General features: G+C 50.1%; 1 protein-coding gene across 1 annotated transcript in view; it reads left to right on the top strand.

The window, feature by feature from the left end:
* The window catches only part of ALDH1A3 (aldehyde dehydrogenase 1 family member A3), a 36,364-nt gene that overhangs the window by 15,100 nt on the left and 6,505 nt on the right, over positions 1 to 14,759 (top strand). Inside the window, exons 6-12 of the mRNA XM_019637826.1 lie at positions 186 to 314; positions 1,812 to 1,925; positions 4,468 to 4,570; positions 6,934 to 7,118; positions 11,602 to 11,766; positions 12,676 to 12,833; positions 13,602 to 13,676. Coding sequence (XP_019493371.1) covers positions 186 to 314; positions 1,812 to 1,925; positions 4,468 to 4,570; positions 6,934 to 7,118; positions 11,602 to 11,766; positions 12,676 to 12,833; positions 13,602 to 13,676 — 929 coding nt within the window. The remainder of the gene's footprint in view (positions 1 to 185; positions 315 to 1,811; positions 1,926 to 4,467; positions 4,571 to 6,933; positions 7,119 to 11,601; positions 11,767 to 12,675; positions 12,834 to 13,601; positions 13,677 to 14,759) is intronic.

Here is a 14,759-nt window from a genome sequence, read left to right on the forward strand (position 1 = left end):
TTTGGAAGTGCTGGGCAGCAATGCTGTTCCGATCATTGCACACTCGTATGTGACCCCTTATACCCCAAATCTAGACCATGCAAAGCAAGTGTCTTCTATAGAGGCATCGTCGGGCATCTGGGAGAAGGTAGCAGAGTGGATCCAGCCACCCCCACACACACACAAGTTCCTATGCTCTGTTGCAGTGGAATTTCCCTCTGCTGTTGTTGGTGTGGAAGCTGGCGCCCGCTCTGTGCTGTGGGAATACCGTGGTGGTGAAGCCGGCCGAGCAGACACCCCTCACCGCCCTGTATCTTGGCTCTCTGATCAAAGAGGTAAGTCATCCAAAAAGAAGCTAGTATAGGTTCTTGATAACATTCCCACTCCTAGAAACCAGGCCACTGACCGTCACAAGATCAAGCTGCTCCTCCGAGCTGTGCTGTGTGTGACAACGCCGCCTGCTCTCAGCTGAGTGGCAAAGGAATGGCTCCTGTGTTGCACTTGGCAGCTGCCCGTCCTTCTTCCTGCCTGTGGTCGCTGAGCTAGAAGAAACTCCGTTCCTCCCACTGATCCTCATGAGAAGACTTAACTGTCATTATGGGCTCAACCCTACACTTTAGGATCAAATGTTTTCGCTAGAGAGTTTGCAGGAGGGTCACGTGGGAGGGACTCAATAGTTGGAGGTTCTTCAGGTCTTGCATTTGTGCTGTATGGAATGGTCCGTGTTTCTCTTGGAGGGGTGATCTTGGCAGCTCCCGCTGAAGTGGCTGTCACTCAGCCAGACTCACCAATGCTCTGCTCTCGGGCAGGCAATTGTCCCCTCCCCTGGGCAGCCACCACTCAGGGACACAATCGGCCCAAAGGAATGCCTCCTTCTGGACACATTGGGCAACACATCTCAGTTATTCTGTTCCCAGCTTGACAGTCACAAAGATGTGAAAGAAGAAACATGAAGAAAAAAGGGACAGGAGAAAAGATCCATTCATTTCTCTTCTCCGCCCGGCTAATAGAATCAGGACTCATGACCTTCGTTGCTTAGATGGAAGGTTGGAGCAGCCAGGAATTGACTGGTTTCCCACTTTCCTGGGCCCAGTGATGTCGGACATGATTAAGTCATCTTAATGAGCCTTGGAGATTCTCAAATCACAACAGTGACAAAACAGTGTCTAGAAAAAGTGACGTCTCAAGCACCATGTCCTAAAACCTTGTCTTTTGAAAAATGATGGGTTTCAGGTAAGGCACTGGGCCTGTGGGGAATAGTGTCCCCCACCTCGGCCATTTGTGATGTTGAGAAGCCTTGGGTGTGCAAAACACGAGGCATGAATGTGAAAAAAGTGGCAGCTCTGGGTGAGGCCCAGGTTCAACAAGCAAGAACTTTGAAGGAGTGAGTGACATCTTGTTGCCATTTGGAGCATTCATGGGGCAGATCTGAGATACAAAAATGGAAGCTCAGAAATGATATTTTGTAGGTGGCTCTGAGCCTTGGGGGTTGTCACCAAGGTGTCCCTTTGCCCCAACACACACACACACACACACACACACACACACACACACGTGCACACACTGAATGGTGCCACCACCCTTTTTGCTTAGAGGCCTTTTGGGGATGGAAACTGCTGCCTGAAAAAAGGGGTGTGTGCCTCGCCCAGCTTGTACCCTGGGCCCTGGGCTGACTGGGTTTGGGTCTTGCTGGGTGGGTGGGTGACCCAGGCCCAGACTTGCCACTCTGCTTGGGGTCATCACTTAGCCATGTCTCTCTCGGCCCAAGGGCGGGTCCATGGCAGACACTGGCCCCTCCTCTTCCTCTGAATGCCACCTTCTTTTCCTCCCAGGTCGGGTTCCCTCCAGGCGTGGTGAACATCGTGCCAGGATTTGGGCCCACAGCTGGAACAGCAGTTTCTTCTCACCCTCAGATCAACAAGATAGCCTTTACGGGGTCCATAGAGGTAAAGTTCCTCTCTGGCTGTTGGCAAACGTGACTGTCCCTGCATGATCTGAGACCTGTGAACTCTTCCTTTGAGGGGCTAACCTATGATTTATTTCCCTTCTAAATTTGACTATATTCTAGTATGTAACAATCAGCTTTTAAGAAGCCACCGGTCCAGTTTCCAAATGAAATAAACAGCTCCTAGAACTCAGAAGCATTAAGAGAAACACTTCGTAGATAAGATAAAATGAAAATGTAAAACATCCATGTGACAACATAGTAATCAAGGTTAAGAGGTAAACGACCTAAGCTGGGAGAAAGACAGTCATCATTTATGTAGCTCCCAAGGGTTAACATCTGTAATATGTAAAGCGCTCCTAAAAATCAATGAAAACATAAAAGGACAAAGCTGAATGGGGACAAAGTGGACAGCTCCGAGAAGAGACATACTGAATGCCCAGTGAGCTCGACCTAGTTCACTGGTAATCAGAGAAGTGCAAATTCAAATGAAAATCACACTCTTCATCTTTTGTCTGTCAGGCTGGTAAAAGCTGAAGTGGGGTGTAAACAAGGCTAAGAGGAAATAGGCACTGGGAAAGAGCAAAGTGGTGGTACCCACCACAGACTAGAAGGTGGAAAGCTTTTGATGCAGAAATTTCATTTCAAAGCAACTACTTAGAGAAATACAGGAACACCTTGGTTTGTGACCATAATTCATTCCGGAAACAAACTACTCGTATTGCAAGACATTGCTCGCTTACCATGTTAAAATGTATTACAAATGTTTGCTCGTCTTGTGGAACACTCGCAAACTGCGTTACTCACAATCCAAGGTTTTACTGTACTCTCATAGCATTCATGGATGTATTTTCCAGTATGTTATGTCTGTTCTACACGATGTTTTACAGCCATTACAATAAGGAAAGTTGTCCATGATCTATTGTTGTAACACACACACACACACACACACACACACACACAAAACTGTAGGAAAGTCTATTCGATGTAATCCTATTAGTAAAAGTGCGTGTGGAGAGAAATAGGAATTGTCTGAAAGGATTCCCAAGAAATCCTTACCGTAGCCACCTCTGGGGCTGGTTCGGGGATGACAGGAGATGATAACGTCCACCCTTTCATTTACACGCATCTGTATGTGGAATCGTTTTTAATGAGAAGCTACTTCCTCCATACTTGAAACAGAAACAAATGAACACTTCCTGTGCAATAAGTGTCCCCATGTCCTAGCTGACTCCAGCCAGGAGCTCAAGCCACCCTCCTGCCATCGCTCTCCTTTGCTGGCCAGGGTGAGCGCTGTTACCAAAGTGTAGTCAGAGCCGAATTGGGGCCCTGCATGGCATTCAGGCAGCCAGCCGTGCTCAGCATACGGAATGGAGTAGCAGCAGCTCCACACCCGGGGAGACAATGGGCGAAGAGGTGCCAGGTGTGGTTCCTGCCTGCCAGCTGCCCACAGCCTTCCCAATCTCCTCATCTAACAGCAAAATCAGCCCTGCCCTGCCCCCGCCTGGCTTCTCTACAGAGAGGCCCGGACTGGGTCTAGGTCACCTTAGGGCTGCTCAGGGGTGCAGCCAGGCGGTGCCCCCACTTGGCAGCCATCGTCATGGACAAGAAAGTGGCCCCTGTGGCTTTCCCACCCTGGGCCCCCCTGCTGCAGGCATCCAGCTACAAGAGCACCCCTCAACCCCGCAAAGGAATGGCCAGCCTGGGGCAGGCTGGTTTGGCTTCTGTTGTCTACCTGGGGACAGTCATTGTCACTGTGGACCTATTCCAGACCATCGTCCACAAGCTGGCTGATTTTTAAAATGCACTCTCACCTTCGTTTGGGGGGAAACAGCCTCTGCCTAGGAGGAGCGCAGCCTTTCCTCTTGCTAACTGCCTGACCTGGACCTCCGTGTGCTAGCTGTTCCCTGAAAGCCTTCCCAGCTTTGAGTTCACGGTGCCTGGCTTTGCTTGTCACCCAGGACAAGTCACCACGGCGTGCTGGGCCAAGCCTACACTCTAGCGGCACGTGAGATGATAGGAGGGACCCTTCAGGTACACGTGTAGTGTTTCCACAGAATTGACTTCTCACCGTGACGGGCAAAGTCCTCCTCCCTGTTTCCCTAACCCTCGGAGGCTCCCTCTGATTACACCAAGGAGCCCAACAGAATGGTCTCCCCTACTGGCGAGGGTTGGACGAGCTGCCCCTTTGTCCCTTGGAGCCCTTTCTCAGATTCCCTGGACCAGCCTGCTGCTGGGAGAGGCAGCCACCAGGACAGGGAGTCGCCAGCTGCACGGCTAGCCAGCTGTGTGGCTGGGGGTGAACCGCTGGGCCTCCCAAAGGCTCCACTCCACCCCTGTAAGTGGAGCCACTCGAACCCATGGTTCCAGCCATGTGAATGTCTCCTGGGAGTGTGGCAACAGCGTGCAGGCTCACAGCTCCTGGGCAGAGAGGCGGGGGCCCTGGCCGCTCAGAGCTCGCTGCCTCCCGGGTTTCTTCAGAAAGTTTGGGCCACATCCAGCCACGTCCAAGGTTTAATCTGGTCTGTTTTTCTATCCTGAAGGTTGGAAAGCTGGTTAAAGAAGCTGCCTCCAGAAGCAACCTGAAGAGGGTGACCCTGGAGCTGGGGGGGAAGAACCCCTGTATTGTGTGTGCTGATGCCGATTGTAAGTCTCTCCCTGCTGGGGTCTGCTGAGGCTTAGGGGGTCATGAGTCCTTTCCTGAATCCAGAACCAACACACACACACACACACACACACACACACACACACACACGAGGTACTTTTCCACTGTAGGCCACCCTGCCCTAAATAGGCAGACGATCAAACACCAGCGTTATTGCTGATAAAAAGCTGTGTTGGAGGTTGTGTCTTAGGTGGTCGCCAGGGGTCTGCCTGTTGCCACCCTTTGTGGTTAAGTTTACCTTCCCTGTCCCTGAGGAGCAGGGTCCATGAGGACAAGGTCACTTTCTCCAGAGGCCCTGTACAGGGGGAGGGATGAAAGGAGGGGGCAGGTGTGCCCCACTCGGAGGCGTTCATCAGTATTTCCTATAGCTCTCAGGCTCTCCAAAGACTTGAGCTATTTCTTTCTCTTTGTCTCAGGCCTTTGACAAATCAGAGCAGGACAGTGGCAGCTGACCCTTAAAAATACCCCCTGGTCTGGGTACTTTTTCTGCCTCCACTACCCTCTCCCTGGGAAAGCAACCCTGCCCAGCAGGTTAGGGGGCAATTCATGTCTTGCTAGAGCCTCATGATACAATATTAAAATATATGCTTTTCTTGGCTGCCCTGTCCAGAAGAGGGGAAAAAGGGCCACATTGGGCATTCATTTATCTGCTGACAGGGTCAGCTGTCAAAAGGTGCGACTTCCCCAGTACCCTGAAGCACCTGTGCCTTGAAAAATAGCCTCCCCCACCTGCCCAGGGGTGCCAGAAGTTCCTTTGGTGGAGAACAAAGCCTTCATTCACACTCAGATAAGGCTGGAATTGCAAATATCCCTGAGAAAAATGGCTCTAGCACTGTTTTTCACTAAGATGTAAATGACTGATATCCTTCCTCTCCTGGAAGCTGGTTTGCAATAGGAGAGACGATGAGTGAGGAAACAGGCTCCAAGGAAGGGAAGGGGAGCTGGGTGTAAAGATGGGACGCTCTGTTTTTATGTTTTTGTTTTGCTTTTTTTTTTGCCTGAGTTGGTGCCCCCTGGGGAAGCATCATGAGTATTGCTAATGGTTTCTGGAACCACAAGGAGCAGTAATGGGTGTTGTCCCCCTGTGACCCACATTTGGCATTCCAAACTCCAATCCGAAAGGGCCAGGACGCCTGTTTAGCTACGTGCTGCACATCTGGGTGCCCTGTCTGCACCACAGCTCACCCTCTTTTCCTCCCAGGGAGGAAAGCTACAACGAAAACACAAGACTCCTTCTGTTGGAAGGTTGGTCTGACAAGGGTCGTCAACACCCTGTGTAGCCATGTTCTGCTCATGTGAGCAGTGCCAGGCCACAGAATTAAGTGCTGACGTAACTGGCATTCCAGGCATGATATCAATGATAACATACCACCATGCCCAGCCCTTCAGCCCCCACCCAGCTCCCATCAGGAAATGAATTAGTTATTTTGGAGAAAGGGCTTTTTTAAGTTGGCATGAAGAGGGTGGGGGGGTGCAGGGAGGGGCAAAAACCTTGTGATGCTATCCTGCTGCCATAGCAACTGAAACAGAAGCCAGTCAGCCGTGGCCTTGTTCTCAAAGCCACTGGACGGCCTTGCTAGCAGCTGCCCCGAGAGCAATGCTGGGTGTCCGTGCATCACCAGCTAATACCCCGAGGGTCCTTGCTTTTGCTCTGTGCAAAGGAAATCTGTGTTTCTTAAGCAAACATTGCGGTGGGGTGAGGGTGCTGAAAAACCAGTGGATCACTGGGAGGATCACTCCATGAATGTAAATACCATTCCACTCATTCTTACCCAGTAAGCTGGTCCCCAAAGATCTCACTAAGCCCCCTTCTAGCTTGGTTTTCGTAACTGGTTTTAATTCGACACCAGCCCTACAATTCAGATTCTGTCCCTGTCAGGCAGAATCAGCACTTGGTTTAACTCTTATGAGTCACACATGGTGTTCTGTTCCTTTAATGGGGCCCTTCTGTTACTCAAGGTGGATAATTTGGGTTCCTTTAAAAGTTCTCGCCAATTGGCCTACATCGATACTTAGCAAAGGTTATTCTATAGCACATTAGTCCTCCAGAAAAGGGGGAGTGGCCAAGGGACACTGGGGACTGTGACAACTCTCTGTGCTTATTAGCATAGTAAAGACTATGAAAAGTCCTGCAATCAGGACCTGTTCAACCCCAAACTCTGCCGGCCCAGAAGTCCTCTTGCCCGTCTTCTCTGTGCTTGGAAAATGGCTGAGGACAAACTTAATTTCTGAAATCCCGGAGCCTGTTTTCCTGTGTGGGCAATTAGCGTGGCAGCTGTGGCCAGGCCTGCCCTAACAACATAATCGCTTCCTGTTGCCCCCGCCGCCTCCGTCCTCCCTCCAGTGGACTTGGCAGTGGAGTGTGCCCATCAGGGAGTGTTCTTCAACCAAGGCCAGTGCTGCACAGCTGCCTCCAGGGTGTTTGTGGAGGAGCAGATCTATGCGGAGTTCGTCCGGCGGAGCGTGGAGCATGCCAAGAAGCGGCCCGTTGGAGACCCCTTTGATGTCAGGACGGAGCAGGGGCCCCAGGTAACCTATTGACCGGGGGCCTGAGTCGTTGGGGTGCTCTGTGATTCCAGGGTCCCTCTCAAAGCTGAAGGGAGGCTGATGTGCCCTGCCACTTGAGGCTTTTGTTTGGATGCTGACCAACAGTCCAATTCCATCAGGTCTCGGGGGTTATGAAATTGGGCTGGGCACACAGAGGCTTTGTGCTTTCTTTGCAGGAGATAATGCCAAGCTTGGGGCCTCACCAGGAGGGAGGCTTTCCGAGTGCATAAAGCCATGTGCCTGCACCCTCTAGCCAGAGGACTGCTCCTCTGAGCTACCGGGGTCCCCAGGACAGAGCCTCAGGCAGAGGCTGTCTTGCCTGCAGAAAAGGAGTTGTAACTCTGGCCAGAAGGCAGCAGAGCACAGGGTGGGCAGTGCCTGGCGCTTGTGGTCTCCGCCTAGATGCCCCTGAGGACAAGGTGACCATCAGAAACCAGTAAATCCCAGTGCAGAGAGCTCAGGGTGCAGGGTGTATCACCAGGCACGTGTCTCTGGAGGCCGGGTGTGAGAAGTCAATGACAGGATAGAAATGCTCATAACCACAAGGTTTTGTAACCTCTTTAAAAGGGCACATTCTGTTTCACTCTCTTACTAATTCTGCAGCCCAGCATGTGGAGAACTATTTAACAGAGGGCATCCTGAGCATCTCATGCATTATTGAAATGGAGCTCGGCTGCAGCTCACTTTGCTCATAGCCAACATCCAGCCAGGCCATAAAGTTTCAAATCACGTATCAAGACTCAGCCTCTTAACTTGCGTCTGTCCCAGGAGCTTGCCGCTTATCCCCGGCACCTGCCCCAAGTGTTTACTCAGAAAGCTGACGATCTGAGCACACGTTTGGCTCTGTGATCTTGTGGAAGTTCCGACCTCAGTTTCCTCAACTGGAAAATGGGAGTCATTGATGGCGATTAACGCACAATGCACTACACAGATATGTTATAGAATGGTACACTGGAAATCTATATAATTTTACTAACCAATGCCACCCCAATACATTTAATACGAATTAAAAAGAAAATGTCAAGGCACCTATTAAGTTTTTATTTTTTTTTAAGTGGGGAGCATTAAAGGATAGGCTCCCTGATCTAGGTGGCAGTGAATAGCTGTGCACAACTTCAGGTCATTTCCCTCGGGTCTTGCTTGACCTGGGGGGATGCTCTGGCTAGGGACTGGAGGACCACGTGGAAGAGGTGCTTTCTGGCTACAGTGCCCACCCCTGCTGTGTCCCAGCCCACATGCTCTACAGCTCTGATGTCACGTGACCCTGGTGGAGAGAAGCATCTCCTGCTTGGGGTCAACACTCCCCGTCCTGCCTGGCCTCTGCTCCAAACCCAGTGGCCCATGGCACAAAAGTTGTACAGAGACTTTGGTTAGGTTCCAGATCTGAATGCAAATATGGCTACAAGTTATTATCCAATCCGCCGTGATTTTAAAGCTAACCCAGGGTCCATGGGAAAATATGTGAGCTGATCCCGTATGAAAGGAAATTCTTTTCACCCCATCATTATTCGTGAGTCTCTTTCCAAGGCTGCAGTCTTGACTTTTGAAGACAGATATAGAAACTTCTTCCAAGAGAGAAGATCTTAGCAGAATGGGTGTTGATTTCATCAGCGCTTTTGATGCGTCTGCTGAAAGTTCTTTTTGAAAGCTCACTTAAGCCATCCAACCTCAGCATATTATTTTAGGATGCTGTGGGATTTTTTTTTCTCCCAAAGTGCTTTTTCATCTACGGTAATGAGATTTTACTCTGGGAGGACTTGCAGCTGTCTAAATAGTTCGGCCTGTGTCATGCCTGTGAAACAGCTCGCTGACCTAGATCCGTGTCCACTGCAGGCAAGCCGCTCTCTGGAATGCTCCAAAATCATTCAGGTTTACTTGGCAGCTGAGCAACGAGGCATATAAACATCACGCAGGCCACCTGGCAGGCCGGATCCGGCATCCTCCCCAACAGGCCAAGGGTGGCCTGTGACCGGTGCTGGGGGGCCGTATTTCTCTGTCTCTGGTGGTGTGCCCTGCCGCGTCCTTCACTTCCGGCAGGCTCTCCTTCTTGCCTTGCCATGAAGCTGACGTTTCATGGAAGAGTGTTGGATTTAAACAATGTGTTCACATGGACTCGCCAGGGAGAGCTGAGCAGGCGTGCAACCTGGTCCAGCAGCCACGCAGGATCTGGAGTTTGATGAAGCAGGGAAAGCCCTCTCGACCTTCCAGGAGGAGGAGAGAGCAACACCTGCCGCTTTTCACTTAAGACTTAGGCGTTGAGAGAACCTGGAGATGTGTCACTGGGTCATCGGTGGCAATTGTATGAATTCCTTTTTTAAGTGGGAGTACCCACCTATGGGTCCAAAAACCCCAAGACACATGTAAAGGTCAATAGTGGGAAGGCTTCATCTGTCTGTCCACTCTGCTCCATTCTCAGGCCTGGTTCTCACCCTTCCCGCCAGGATTTCTTTATGTGTTTACAAGCAAATATAAATATGGGTTCTGATTCCCCCTGTTTTTACCCAAAAGATAACTGTGATATCTATACTGTTTTGCACCCAGTTTTTGGACCCAACAAGAAATGTTAAAAGCATCCCATGCCAATCCATTGGGAACCTGCCTCCTTCTTTGTCATATGTCCCTATGTATGAATCCACGGGGATTCAAATAACAAGTTCTGGTGAGCCTGTGGACATGTGCAGAGTATGTCATTTCGAACACATGCGGTGGGATCCGCGGGACAGATTCCCCAAGTGGGGTTGCTGAGGGAGAGCACATTTGTAATTTCTACAAGCATTGCCACGTTGCCTTCGAAGAGGATGAACCAACTCACATTCCTTCCAGCCTTGCAGAAGCTTTTCTACTTGTCCAGACATACTAACAGAAGGTGAATGTGTGCCCATCTGATAGTTTAAACTGGCATCTCGTTTGGCTTTCATAGGCATGTGTCTCTTATAATGAGTAAGGTAGGATATTTTATCAGATCTTCAAAAGCCACGTGTATTTCCTTTTCCATCCGCTGTGCATGTGGTTTGCATATTTTTCTTTTATCTTGCTGGTCATTTTTCTTATCGCTTCTAAGAACTATTTATCTACTAGAGAGATGAGCTCCGTTTCTATGATATGACGTGTCATTTTTTTTCCAGTTTGTGTTGCCTTTTGACTTTGTGATGTTTTTACATATATGTATATATTTATAATTTGCATATGTATATATTTAAATTTATCAACCTTTTCTTTTTGGATTCTGGATTTCGAGTCATAGAAAGGCCATCAGCTCTCCCAATTTACAGAGACATTCTCTCACATGAGAGAATTTGAAAACTTTTATGCTTTCATTTTTCATGGTTAAGTCTTTGGTCTCTTTGGAATGTATCCTGGTATAAAGTGTGAGGCGTGGATCTAACTTGGTATTTTAACACTGGACCCACACGCACATTTCATGAGAGGACTGGTCAAGTGACATGGTGGTTTGTGCCCACCCCTTCTAAGAAAGCCAGCATGCCCCTCAGGGACAGGCAGTCATCCAAATGCACCATTGGGATTGCTTATTTTTTAAATTTAAAGTCGTTTAAATGAAGCCAGTTTTTCTGTCTAAAAATCTCAGCCGCAGCCAACCTTTCAAAGCTCTACCTCTCCCAGCCAAAGAGGAGGGCATTGGCCACCAGGGATGGGCAGGAACATGACTCCTACTGATTGGAGAAGAAGGACTAGTGGGGGTGGGGAGAACACGCCCCGCTGTGAGCAGAATTTCCCAAAGGGGTGTTCTGTGACAGCTGCTTGGGGACCATGTCCCCGAGCAGGACACACTCTGGCCCGGGAGACCCCCAGACAAGGTATCAAATGGTAGAGCCTTTCTGGTGAGCCAGCTCCCCACCAACTGAGGTGCAGCCCCTCCACCTTAACTTGAGCCTCAACCACGCTGTTTCCAGGGATGCTGAGTACGGTGACCAGCTTTCCTTCTCACTTCTCCTCTGCACCGTGGACGGAGATCGATGGTGCCCTGTGAGCAGGCACAGGGTTGCCAGATGACATACATGGCACCCAGTAAGATCTGAAGTTCAAATGAACACTGAGTGCATTTTTAGCATAAGTATCTCCTAAAGATTGTTTGGGAGACGCTGCTACTAAAAAGAAGAAAAAAAAAAGAAAAAGAAAAAATTATCCTTGTTTTTCAGAAATTCATATTTAACTGGGCACCCTGTAGTTTTATTTGCTAAATCTGGCCACCTTTGCTGGATGCAGAGAGTTGGGAGAGCAAAGAAAGCGACATATCCCACACCTGGCGAGGCTGAGCAGAGCCTAGCTCCCCTTCCCCCAGCTCTTGGTGGAACATTTGAATCCAAGGCACATTTGTTCCATGAATGATTACTTGGCAGGAGCTTTTCGGGTAGGACAGCCAACATTGTAGAAGGTTGTTGGACACATAAGGGGGCAGCCACTGCCTGGAAGGAAACTGGGCTGTACTTCCTGTTGTGTTTTGCAGATTGATCATAAACAGTTCGACAAAATCCTCAGTCTAATCGAGAGTGGGAAGAAAGAGGGAGCCAAGCTGGAATGTGGAGGCTCAGCCATGGAAGACAGGGGTCTCTTCATCAAACCCACGGTCTTCTCGGAAGTTACCGACACCATGCGGATTGCCAAAGAGGAGGTACTGAGGCTGCAGGGGGAACTACGCCCATGGGGCCTTGTGCTGAGCTGGGGGACTGAGGCGGGGTGGCTTGTGGCTAGGCCTGTCAAACAGGGATCTTCTCTGGGGCTCAGGGATCTTAGAAGTCTTTGCAAGGGAAGCGTCTCACTTTCTGGTGTGTCCTTTTCCCTCTCTGGGGTCCTTGGGGAAACATGTGGCCCCCCTGCCTCTGAAAACCGCTAGCCCTGTATAGAGGGTGGTAGTATGTCCTAAACACCGGCTTTCCAGTCATCATTCATGGTCTCTGTTTTCTAACATGTCCTAGAGTGGAAGGCTATTGCCACCTATGGGTTTTGCCAGGAATCGTGGACTTGGGTCTTTTGGGCCTTTCATCCCTCAGACTGAAATTAAACGACAAGTATGCATTCAAAGAATGCACCACGGAATTCCCTTTGAAGTTTTCCATCACGGCCTCCCTGGAAATGGTGGATATTAAGGAGACCCCATAAGAGTGTACCTCTAACTTTGTCTTTCAAGCCCACGGTTAAGCTAGATGGAAACCGGTCCTCACCCAGGACCCAGGTGGTTTGGACCCTGGGATGCCATCCTTTGGGACATATAAAGAGTGAATCACTATCAAGGGCTTCTTATGTGGGCATTTTATAGACTTTCTCCTTGAGATTTTTGTAGGTTACTAACTGTACCATGATGGCATAAGACCCAGCTCTTGAAACTTCCCCATGCCAAGAGCTCCTTGGAAACCTGGGGAGTTATTTCGGCAGGCTGGCACTTATCCTGCAGGGTTACTTATCCTGCGGGGTTATAACCATGTCGATATATGAAAAGGCACATAGCAAAGACAGGCCTGCTCGGTGCATGCGTGTTTCATGGTGACATGCCTCTCACTGCCATTCCTGCCATCAATCATAGATTTTTGGACCAGTGCAATCAATACTGAAGTTCAAAACTCTCGAAGAAGTGATTAAAAGAGCGAATAGCCTGGAATACGGACTCACCGCAGCTGTGTTCACCAAGAGCCTCGACAAAGCACTGAAGGTGGCCTCCGCGTTAGAGTCTGGAACTGTCTGGTGAGTAGAGGACAGATGTGGCTGGCTTGCTAGCTTCATGACTTTTCTATGCACAGGGAGAGCTTGCTGTCATGTATTTCAGGCTTTGCTCAATCCTTCTTCACCACCTTCTGAGTTAGGTACCGTTTTTGTCTCCGTTTTATAGATGAGGAAATGTAGACACAGAGAGGTGGAGTAACCTGCCCAGGGTCACACAGCTAGCACGTGGCAGGGCAGAGCTCAGAGCCGGCCATCCCGTGATCTTAACCAGCGTGTGTGCTGCCCCTCGGACTTCACTCTCCCTGGCTTTATTTTTTATTCTGATTCAAAAAGCACCTCATGCTCTTGTGCAAAGTGTGGCTTGCAAGCCACTGTTTCTCCAATAATTCTACGGATTACATTGTCCTCATTTGAAAGATAATAGTAGATGATAAAGATGAATCGGGACTCAGGGAATCCTATAGCCAAGAACTTTGAGGCCAGGTCTGTCTCCTTTCAAAGTTAATCCTTCTTCCTCCCTGCCATAATTCCCCTCTCCTTCCTTCTCCTTTGGTCATTCCCTTCCTATCCCAAAGAAAAGCTTTACACTTAAGAATATTCAAATTTCAGTTTCTGGTGGGAAGACAGAGAAAGCAGAAGTTGAAAAGCACACTGCTTTAATTAGGAAAGCTTTGACCAAAAGTCATTCTTTAGGCGACACCCTGTGTCAAGCACCTCATCGCTAAAACCCCCGAGATACAGGTGGGTCACCTCCAGGTAACCGTGAGCATCTTTTCATTCTTTCTCTAGGATCAACTGCTACAATGCCATCTACGCACAGGCTCCATTTGGTGGCTTCAAAATGTCGGGAAATGGCAGAGAATTGTAAGTGTTTCTGTTCCTCTTTGGCTGCTGGCAGGGTGAAGTAAAAATACACTAGATGTACAGGGTGGTGGCATGTGTGCCAGTCCACCGACCCTTCCCTGGCCCTCTGTGTGTCCGGGTCAGCCGTGTCACATGCCTGGGGGTCCTCTCCCTCTGGGCCTGGTCCGGGTCCCTCCCTTCCTCTCTCCCTCTCCTGCCTGCCCACTTCTGCCCTTCCCGCCTTCCTCCTTCCATGGGGTTCCTTCAGGCCCCGGGACCAACCTCCAGCCTCGGCTTACGTTTTCCGAAGCACCCATCGCACGTGGGGAAGTTCAGTGGCTACTTGCCAGAGGCTCTCTGGATGTGGACACGAGCAGGGCTGGAGAGGTCCACGTTTTGCCAGGCATAGCATGTAATGACTCACACACACCCTTGGCCCTCAGCGAAGAAGATAGGCTGTCTCCCGGGTCAGGCTCTGGCCCTGTCTGCCACTGGCAGAGGCCCTGGGGACAGACCGTGGGTGACCCTTGCTCTTTGGGAGGTATCTGTGACATCTCCAGCTGGGCCTCCATGGCTCCACCAGCCCCACCATGTACTCCCTCCTGGTTCCTCTCTGTCTTGCCCGTTGGGAAGATGAGCTGCGTAGGCGTAGCCTAATGGATGGCCCTTCTTGTGTCTGGCCCAAGATGAAAGGCCCAGGCACAGAGCAGGATGGAGCCTTCTGGGGGGCGGGGGGGGGGGGGGGGGGGTTGGACCATCTGTGACAACACACAGGGCTGCTCCTGGGACATCGCGAAGGGTTCTGAGCTCTTCCTCTTATTTAAACAGTTTGTATTATTTATATACAAATGCATTACCTCATACTTGTCTGTACATGTCCAGTGAGGGCCCTCAGAGGCTGGGCCTTAGTGGGGCCTGTGGGCAATTCCCCGTCCAGGTTCTTAAAGACGATATAATAGAAGAATAGGGCTGGCTTCTGCCCCTGAGCAAATGCTCTCGACCAATCTCCATGGAACTGGGGGTCCCTCCCCCCATCTTGGTCCTCTTTAGCCCATCCCTGACTTGTGGCAAATACTCCAGAGCCATCTGAACGTCTGAGTAGAG

Source organism: Hipposideros armiger, unplaced genomic scaffold (genome assembly GCF_001890085.2).
Source record: "Hipposideros armiger isolate ML-2016 unplaced genomic scaffold, ASM189008v1 scaffold_35, whole genome shotgun sequence".
NCBI classification, from domain to species: domain Eukaryota; kingdom Metazoa; phylum Chordata; class Mammalia; order Chiroptera; family Hipposideridae; genus Hipposideros; species Hipposideros armiger.